Source organism: Limulus polyphemus, unplaced genomic scaffold, assembly GCF_000517525.1.
Source record: "Limulus polyphemus unplaced genomic scaffold, Limulus_polyphemus-2.1.2 Scaffold208, whole genome shotgun sequence".
Classification (NCBI taxonomy): Eukaryota; Metazoa; Arthropoda; class Merostomata; order Xiphosura; family Limulidae; genus Limulus; species Limulus polyphemus.
In genome coordinates, this window is record NW_013665818.1 from 471693 (window position 1) to 482483 (window position 10791).

Here is a 10791-nt window from a genome sequence, read left to right on the forward strand (position 1 = left end):
TGGATGAAGATGCAGCTGTTAATTTTAGATCATGATTTAAACTAAGGCATCCATATGGTGGATGAAGATGCAGCTGTTAATTTTAGATCATGATTTAAACTAATGGCGTCCATATGGTGAATGAAGATGCAGCTGCTAATTTTAGATCATGATTTAAACTAATACATCCATATGGTGAATGAAGATGCAGCTGTTTATTTTAGATCATGATTTAAACTAATGCATCCATATTTGAGAATTTTTTTTCAGTTGATGAGGATAACATACTGTGACTGCTTTTTCTACTTGACTAGCATTTTTCTCTTTCTATCTAACAGTACTAACTTTTCAAACATCTTTTATTTACAGTGAGGCATCTATCAAAATATGGAAACCTGTTGCTGTTCCCCTGACTCCCCAGCCTCAATCTTGTTCTGGTTCCCGTGTGTTTGATTTCAGTCTCTGATACCATGATCTAAAATATTTCTTTTAATAATTAGGTATTGTTGTGTTGTTATGATGCATGTTGCTTGGAATGTTTCTGTATTCTTTGCTCATGATCTTGAAAGTTAGATGTTTATGTTCATGGAGATACATATTAGAAATTACTCCGACAAATTGAGAAAATATATTACAACCACCAAGATATTAATATACATGCCATCTTATTATTTGGACTGCTTTAACCCCCTTCTGCTGACTTTGTACATTGTATAGTGTGAAAGAACTTGGGCATAGAATATACATACAGACATTTTTGAAAAATTGACTTGTAATGATGCTGAGAGTATTAACGGAGCTTGACTGTTTCCCCTATAACTTTTGTATGGTATGGTTTGTATTTAGTTTATTTTTTATTTTGTTAATTAAGTGGACAATCTCTTTCTGCTTTTCCTTTTTATTTTAACATTTTTTTTCCGTTTTTATTTTTTAATTAGTGATAGTACTGTGAGGTTGTGGCACTTGCGTACCTTGCCGGAAATGAGTGATTTTGAAGATGAGAGACTTTAACAAAACATGCAAAGAATACCCCAAGCAAGATTCAATTACTAGAGAAGCTACTAATTTTCCTGTGGGAACAAAGAAGAATCTAAAGTTGCACTTGGCTTCTTCAATAAAAGTCAAAGTGTAAAATGTATAAATCATGATGAGGGATGGTGTAAACCAAATAGTGTGTGGGACTAGTGCAGTTAAACTGGACATTATTATTTAAAAAAAGCATTTGACTGTACATATGAAGAACATAATACACCTGTATGAAAGATGATGTTTCTATTTTTGTTTTCCTTTTAAAAATGAGTGAAAAAAAAAAGTTCATTTTTAAGATTATATGAAGTGTGTGTGTGTTTAAGAAACGCTATTGGTTTTCACACGTTCCATAAAAAAATTTACATTATAGTGGGAATGTAACTGAGGGTTGTCTGGTAAGAAGCTACTTTTTCAAATGTTTTATTTCTTGCTTTAAGCTATTACAGTTACGATAATGTGAATTTCCAGAATTTTAAGCATTAACACTTTGTGTACACAATATTTCTTCAGAGTGGATATTTTGTTCCTAGCATAGAAAAATAAGCTAAAACTAATGTAATTAACATACATAGAATTCTGAGGAGTTTGGCAAGATATTATTCATATGTCCTCTGTTATCAATATGAAATTTAGGAATATTGAAAAGAGTAGGTCTTCATGATTTCCCTCTGGAATATAGACTTAATTATTTAAAATTCCAAATTCAGAAGCTGCATTCTACTTTGCCTTAAATTTGAATACTAAGTAATGCTAATTTTTAACAATTAAATTTTTTTAATTTTCTTTGAGATATAAGCTATTGTTATTCCCAAAACTTCAAAATTAAATTTCTGTTCTTATGAAGCAGAAGACACAGTTTGAGTATCATAAAATTCTAATCACCAATTTCTTGTAATCTATGGCAAAATTATAATTTTTTACTAATCCATAGACTAGTTAGTGAAATCATTGGTTAAACTGACTAAAAGTCAGGGTTAAGAGTAAAAATATAATTGATAGTGTTTTCCTATGATTCTTTTTCCCTGATGATACGTTAACTCAGTTAAAACAATTTTATCTTGACCCTGAAATTTAGCCATGTTTAACTCTCAGTTTATTGTAAAGAATGTCTCAAGTTTCATTGCACTTATATTTTTTGTGGTAATACTAAAGGTATTAACAAATTTCATGTTCAAACAAGATATGATGTTAGAAGTTGTAGATTTATTTAAGTTACTTTGAAACTTTTTTTATTGAGCAGGGTTCAAATTTTCCAACACAAGCAATTTTTACACATGATTGTACTAGCAGAAAATGTTATGAAATTCCTTGGTGGTGGAATTTCATGATATTATGGCCAGAAATATTGTTAACAGGAAGATTACCCACCGAATGAAACAATTAATTCTAATCTTTTTTAAGTAGAAATGTAAGAGAAGTTTATGTAATCAGCTATACTAATGGCCAGGTTGATTTTTAATTTTGCTTTTAGTACATAGCTTGCTCTGATTGAAAGTTATTATTAATAAACTAATACTTAAATGACAAAATTTCTGAGGGTATTTTAGCATAGCTACCAATAAACAAAACAGTCAAAAAAGTACTTTCAAAGTATAAATGTATTATAAAAGCCATCACCAAGTTTCCAATAGTGAAATGCATAATTCGTCCAAATATATTTCCAGGACACAATTTTAAGAGAAATTGGAATAATACCAATTATTTCTGGCAACAATAAAAAAAAAAAAAATCTTTAATCTTTCTTTGTTGCCCATCATATCTTCATATTCAGCAAATATTTTATTGCAATATAAGGTATAGTTTCAGCTTGTGTATTTTAGGAATGATACCAAAGTTTATTTTTGATGATAACAAATTTATGAATTAAGTAAAAGTATTCAACAACAATGTTCTAGCTGCATAAAAATTCATGAATCTTTAGCATTTACAGTAAGAGCTTATGTGCACTTTGCACAATTTGAACTCTGTTCCTTCATTTTAAATCAAATTCCAAAAACTTAGACTAATGGTTTTGGTTAATTTTAAGTAGGTAATAGTCACTTATCAGTATCAGGTTTGGATTAGGTGCACAAGTTTGAAGTTAAGAACACATTCCATGATATAGCAGTACAATTTTTAATATGTTGCCTTAAAACAGTAAACAAATTTATATTTGTAAGAAAATATTTGTTAAAATATAAACCGTTTTTTATGTTTAAATGTTCTTTTAACATATTCCAGGAAATACCAAGTTTTTTATTCCTTTTATAGATATTTTAAAATGGTTAAGAAATAAATCGATATCTGTAAAAAACATTCCAGTCATTCTTTGAATATATGTGGCTCTGAAATTATGACCTAGCTAATCCAAAATTTTCTTGTAACAATAGTCTTAATCAAGTATGAATTTTATAGGTTACATTTCATGGACTCTGCACAGAGGTGGTTGTATTCCCAGACTATTAGTTCAAATTTTTCAAAAGAACTTTTATTGTGTGTACTGTTTGTTTTCAGTGCAGTTGACATTATAAATATGTTTTAGAAAGAACCTTGAATATTTTAATGGTATTAAGGGTTTCTAATGTGATAATTTAAAATATTTTGTTTTGTGCAACAAGTTGACTTGTTATTCAATAGATAAAACATTGTTTGGAGCTGTGGTTGTGAAGATGTGATTCTTTAATTTTAGTTTGTACTCTAAATAATAGTAGTAAGATTTAAGATTGCCCTTATAAACAATTCTATATTGTACATATACACAATACATATACTTTGACCTTGAGTTCTTAAAACTCATGTCAAATGCAGGAGTTACTTTTTTCTTCTTCTGTGAGAATTGTAATAAATGATACAAAAATATAATTTACATTTTAGGTATTGAGTTTAAGGTAAATTTCTGGGAATAAGTTTTATTTTGATGAAAGTGAGTAATACAGCATTTTAGATGATACACAAATAGGTAAAATCATTATGAAATTAAGTAAATGTATTTAAGATACAACCTTTCAGGTGGAAACCACTTATATATAAAATTAAGGTACATTCTGTCTGTAGTTAGTATGAATAATACACATGTATATTACGACTGTATAATTTTGTCTCTCTTTACTGCAGTATATATATTTATACCCTCAAGTACATATAGCAAGGAATTAAACAGCTTCTGACTATCTTATCTATTAATGGTCAATAGTAATGTAGTGGAAATAGAAAAATCCATTCTGATACATAATATAGTATTAATACATTTACCATGAAAAGTGATTTCTTAAAATGCAACAAAAGTTGCCAATAAGATTATCTTCTAAGATAAACAGTTACCTACCATTGTGTTTCTCTGAAATGACCACTTCCTGCAACTCCTATGGACTTCATGCAATTGCTTTACAGTTGTTTCTGACAAGTCAAAATGCGAGAGGGTACGTGTAAACTATTATTATTTTTGCATTTAAAAGTGTGGTCAATCTGTAGAAGTCCGACAACTTGTATTTGATAGATTTTTACTACAGTATAAGTAATAAAGAATTTTATGGACAAGATTTAATCAGAAACAGTAACTATTTAACAGGTTAGAATAGTGGGTATCTTTGTAAAAAAATGTGATAATTCATTTGCAGTTTTGGTAAAAAAAAAATTGTTGAGCTATGGGTAGTTTTCTTTTAAGAGTTGTATAGCAATCAATATTTAATACACTTTATACAAAGAAAAAGGTTGTGAAGGTTGTTTTAAGCTTTTTTGTAAAAGTGACAAGTGATTAATAGATAAAACTCATTTCTTTTATCTTCAAACTTCACATCCTGTGTATATTGACACTTCTGAAGTAAAACCAACTGTGGTGTTTGATTTTATTACTGGATTTTGATCTATGAGATATAATGTAATAATTAAAATACTGTCACTTTACTACAGACAAAGTATACCTAAAAAAATAACCTTAGAGCCCAGGTTGTTATAGTCCAGGTTATTATTTGTTTATCAGATACAAATGTTTCCATTTCCCTTCTTCAAAATAATAAAGAACAAAGCTTTATGCAAAAAGTTGTTCTAAATGCTGGTTCAGTGTTTTCATGTGTACATTAATATGCCAAACTAGTTATGTACAATAGGAAGAGTAAAGGCTGCAGTTTGTGTGTTTATAATTCTGTGATTAAAAACAATTAAAGGTCAAAACTATATACATTTAGACTTAAAGATTTTATTTTTAGGTGAGTTATTATATTTGGTTAATCTCACATTTTGTGCATATAATAATTGCTCATTAAGTTTAAAAATAAAATTTGTTTTAAACAGCATTTAGAAAGTGCTAAGATTAAAACTTTTTTCATATGTGTTATGTCACAGGAGTTGATAAACACATTGTACATTAAGGTTTATCCACTCTGGGACTGACTTAGTGGAAGTTCTTTTAAATTATATAAAATATGGTAAAATGGCTTATTATGTAAACAGTTCGAGCACCCCTGAGGAAGCTGATTATTACAATGCTGAATTAAATCTTCCAGTTCGTTTTTACACAGCTTGGGAAGGGATTTTCTGGCAATTCTAACAGCTTCTCCCTAGTAAAAAACAATTATCTATAATAGTTATTTAGCCAAAATTTTTCAAAATTAAAATTTTTTATACTTGTCCTACCTGGTTTAATGAGCTGTGGTACCAAATGGATAATGGAGGAGAGACACTACAATTACGGCAAAACCTCCGTTTCATACCTGAAGAGACTACTAACTCAATAAGAATTAACAAAAAGTACTGAATAACCAAATATTAGTAAAACACACAAGCTTTGCACTATGTCATTCTATTTGTTTTTGCTTCTTCTGCTATTGTTGATAATTTAAATTCTGCCTGCATAATCAGAATGAATTTTCCTTCTTTCACAACTTGTATGCTGAAAATGAGCCAACATGACTACCACGCACTAGTCAGGAGCAGAATGTGTCTTATCATCTAACAAATATTAGGTAGTGGGTGTATATGTGAGGAAAAATAATCCACAAGCAAGATGGATTTTCTATACTGGCAACAAGGCCACAACAAAAAAGTAAACAAAGGATCTCTCCATCTCCAATGATAATATAAGGATATTACCAGGGTTACATTTCAAAACTAGTGGTTTTACTAGTATGAAAATTGACCAATTCATTGATTATGCTCCATCAGCTTAAGTGTTCTATACTATAACACAGCATTTTAACAGTAGGTTTATATTACCATTATACATTTATCCAATACTGTCTTTCATGAAATAAGCATCATTAAGCTTAAGTTATTTAACAAACTGTACTTTCCACTTGAAACAAGATTCAACTATTAAGACTTTTATTTTTTATAATAAATTTAGTCTTCACTACTCTCATGGAATTTTGAATTTTACTTATGGATCAAAGCATAAGATTTTAAAACTACACAGTGTTCACCAAACAAAATAGGTAAGATATCAAGACACACTGTGTGTTAGTTTAGCAATATTCCACTTTCTGTAGTTCAGACTGTGGTAATCCAAACTATCACATTTTTAGTGAATTGTGCTCTACTGGACCCTTACTTCACATACCAAATTTCAAGGCAATCCATTAAGAAATACATGAGATATAAAATCTCTAATTTTGATTGAATTCCTTTGCACTGAAAGTATGGAAACTATTTGATTGAAAAATATACTTTACTTTTATGGATGTTTTTACTAATAGATCTTTACATCCAACAATTAGGTATCAAATTTGGTGTAAAGCAACAAAAACTGCTCAATTTTGACCACAATTTTTGTGCACATCTATACAAAATGTCACATGAACTATCGGCCTGAAATTTTTGCTACAGCTTAAAGTAAAGGAAGACCATTTTTGTCATTCGAATTATGATGGCTAATTTGAAGCACCAAACTATAGGGTAAAAGCATGTGCAGATACATAAGTAATGGTTAGGCCAAGCAAACTAGATTAGCAGTTTCTAGCTCAAGTTTTCAAAAGATTCATACAGGTGGACAAATATTATTCATTGCCAACTTTTAAACACAATTTGCTAAATTTTACAAAATTCTCCTAATTAAAGAGTGTTTAGTGTCACATGATGTTAGATGTGGCTGTACCAAGTGCATGCAGGTGATGACAAGAAACTGTTAATCTAGTTTCCATGGCATTAGTATAAAGGAAGTTATTAATAATACTGTTTTAAAGAAGAAAAACTGCCACCATATATTTTAAAGAATCTGGTTGGTTCTGAATAATAGGATTGTAATCTTAAAGCTAATGTTGGTTACTATTAAGTGTCACTTTCTTACTTGCTGTGGTTTGTCAGTGTGTATTGACAAAAAGTGATGATATCTAATCAAAAACAATTTAGGTGTGAAAGAAAAAGGTGCGACTTAAAGGAATAAAATCAAAATTGGCAGCCAAACTTATAGCATTAATAAGAATTTTATAGCAAATATTCATTCATTAGTTAGCTAGGCCGCATATTTTGTTTTACCCATCAACAAAAAATGCAGCCTGACTAACTAATGAATGAATATTTGCTGTAACATTCTTATCAATGCTATAAGTATTAAAGTAAAATAATCTTAAGAGACCTTGGGCATGGTCAAATACATCAATTGAAAGGGTTTGACCTTCTGAGTCCAAAACTTTAATTAGATCAAGAGATGATGGATCTATGAACTAAAAGTATGTACTGAAAAAAAAAGTTAAGAGCCACGGCTAAAAAATAGGGTTAATTTTACCAACACTTCAAGTCTTCGACTGCAAAAATGTGTAACACCCAAGTTCTAAATTTCTTGTATTTTTATTAACAATTTTTATCCAATGTTATAAAAGTAACTAACATGTAAAAAATTAGAAACTTCAAAGGTTAAATAATAAATTGATTTCTCCACAAGATATACATGCAAAGAACTCTTGCATTAGGTAATTTGATACTATAATTTGATCTATGCATGCACAGGCTGATTTCTAGTTTATTATGGAAATTTAATAGTTAGTTCAAAGAATAAGATTAATAAAAACAGATGTAAACTGTTACAAGCCTGAAGCAGTTTAGAATAAGGAATCTTATGTTTTAATCTGCAGTCATTCTAGAAAGGGGAATTAGACTTTCATATTTTTCATGGACCAAGCTCATATAATATTAAATCTTTAGTGAAAAACAAAAACTTATTCATTTAGAAGGTTCTAAAGGTTATTAATCTTAGTATGAAAATCACCTTGCACTTCAAACTTTGATTCCATAAATTTACAGACAAATCTTTAATTAAAAACTCTGTTTTTTTATACTGAAGACTTCTAATGTTTTCTAAAAGCTTGCTAAATTTCTTGAAGATACTATAATTTTTAATGCAGGAAATGTATGTATAGTTTCATGGTTTCAAGGTTGGTCAAAATGATCAAGGCCATATACAGGATTAAGGGTTAAAAGAAGTATGTACATCTTACAAGAATCAACATTGCAGGCCATATATAAAGACAGAATTATTACTTACTTGAAAGAAATGAAGAACTTGTTGTGGACGACATTGACTGGGAGAAAAGGAACTTTCTGATTGTTTGTTTATCAGTTGAAGGATCTCTTTCAAGTCTGTAATGCCATAAAATGGTAAAGAAGTGGCCAAGTGGGTGATTTCAGCCTGCAATTCTCCTGAACCTAAAATGTGTCATACTTTTAAAATAACTAAACCCAAAGAAACTACATTTTAAAACATCAGTACAAAATAAATTACAATTTGTAACTTTAACAAAAAGAATTATTCAAGTTATAAGATCTACCACTGAACAATATATAGTTTTGGCACTGTACATATTTTCTACCAAGCAAGGTTTTACATTTTATGACATCATCCATTTTGTTGGCCTCTACTTAATGTATCACATATTCTCATAACATTGTTACCCACATTCGATAACAATGCACGTAAAATTTCTGAAACACAACACAATTGTTTGATGTTACTAAGCAATTCTTATTCCAGTAGTTAAAAATGCTAATGGCTCAGTCACTAGAACACTTGCCAGATGTTCAAGAGGCCACCTCAAACTTTGAGGATAGGCCTTGTTTGTGACAGGGAAAGAATGTAGTAGTTTCAATAGCTAAAAATGCCTTACTAACAAGCACTAGGAGGCTAGCCTTGTAGGTCAGCAGAACACTCTACCATGTGGTCAGTCTCAGGGTCAAATCTGAAGTGAGCAAATATCTTGTGAAAATATGCCACACCACCAACTGTGATGTACCCTCATTATTACGAATAGTAGATAAAAAGAATCCCCATTAAACCATGATGAGGCTCTGATGTCATGTAGAATGAAACTGCTCTCTTGTGATTCTAATATGAATGAAACTTACAAACATGAAAATGCAACAAAAAAGTTTTCTTAAAGGGCAACTGAAATTACACATAAAATACTTTCACAAAGAAACAATTGAAAAAAAAACACTTTAAATCTTTTCAAGATCTGTTTCTAATTATAATAAATCAACACCAAAAAAAAAAAAAAAAAGACCAGCAACAGCTATGAAATCAATAGTTCACTAATGGTCATAAGAAGTTATAAAGACACAAGTGTGCTCAAGGAAAGCTTTCAAAGAACAATTGGACATAAAGAAATCTGGAAAGTGTCAAATAATTTACTGGAAATTATTATTGTTGATACTGTCAAAATTCTGTACATCTAGCATAGATTTCCAAAGCACCATTCATACAAGTATTTAACATGAGATTAATGTTATACTAAAATGCATTTATCATTAGCTGGAGAATCCTTGTCAAGACATAATTAATTTGAATTTTTTTTAAGTCTCTCCCCTACACACAAATATTTAACTGTTTCTTTGCTTGTTTTTAGTGCAAAGCTACACAATAGGCTATCTTAAGTTCTGCCCATCGTAGGGAATAAAACCCCAGTATTTAGCAAATTAAGTTTTCAAACATATCACTGGGGGACATTTAACATGGTATGAATGATATCCTAAAAGATATTATTATTAAGCAGTGAAAATGTATCTACTCTATCAGCCATTATCTCAGTAAGGATATCAATTAGCTAAGATATAGTATAAAATATTTTTCTGGGAGAAATTCATTTCTACAGAGTTCCAAGATCAACATTTATGTCTTATAATAATATCACAGACATATTAAACCATCATGGAAAATTCTTTTCAATAGTACAAATGAGAAAAAAACCCTGAAAAACAAACAAATTATACATCAGTTGGTATTTTTATTTTGTTCAATGATATATAATGGTACTTACTAGTAAAAGTCCTAATATGGAAACCATTCTTAGTTAATCGATCATCTGTAATTAATTTGTAGGAGTCCAACATACTGTCAAGCTGTTTCAGCTTTAGTAATAGTTGCCACAACCATTCATCACCAATGATACTGTAGAGTAAGAAGAAAATAACACTGAAAATTAAAGAAATATGTCATGCAATGTTTGATTGTTAGACCTAATGCTTATTTTTCTCAACTGTTTCATTCTCATTGTTGTAAATAAATAGAAAATCACTGAAATATTTATTGACAACAGAAATGTATAAATGTTAATATTTTTTTCCACATTTTTGATAACCAATTATTATATGAATAAAATAAACAAAGCATAATGAGGGAAAGTTTAACTTTATTACATCAATCAAGTGTAGAGAATATCAACTTTTCAAATTTAGCTACAAAGAATAAATTTTTTTGACAATCTTGCACTTTCAATTATACTATTGAAAAGCAACTGTTTCTTAGATTGTACACTATCAAAAATATCATATTGAAAGCAAGGTGAAATGTGATGGGCAAGTTTTGCTGCATACGGAGAT

At 29.6% G+C, this 10791-nt stretch overlaps 2 protein-coding genes across 6 annotated transcripts in view; one reads left to right on the plus strand and one right to left on the minus strand.

The window, feature by feature from the left end:
- LOC106478397 (kinesin-like protein KIF21A) overlaps positions 1–10791 on the plus strand; it is a 117394-nt gene that overhangs the window by 102163 nt on the left and 4440 nt on the right. For 2 of the 4 annotated variants that reach the window (XM_022381989.1, XM_022381991.1), the window contains one exon: positions 349–877. In XM_022381989.1, the coding sequence (XP_022237697.1) occupies positions 349–445 (97 nt within the window). In that variant the 3' untranslated portion in view covers positions 446–877. Of the gene's footprint in view, positions 1–348; positions 878–917; positions 3332–10791 lie in introns of those variants that run through there. The other 2 variants (XR_002609882.1, XM_022381990.1) reach the window with 2 other exon arrangements.
- LOC106478398 (PMS1 protein homolog 1-like) overlaps positions 4367–10791 on the minus strand; it is a 48878-nt gene continuing 42453 nt past the window's right edge. For both annotated transcript variants that reach the window (XM_022381992.1, XM_013938943.2), the window contains exons 13-15: positions 10230–10360; positions 8462–8622; positions 4367–5543 (exon numbers count right to left, since the gene is read on the minus strand). In XM_022381992.1, the coding sequence (XP_022237700.1) occupies positions 5358–5543; positions 8462–8622; positions 10230–10360 (478 nt within the window). In that variant the 3' untranslated portion in view covers positions 4367–5357. The remainder of the gene's footprint in view (positions 5544–8461; positions 8623–10229; positions 10361–10791) is intronic.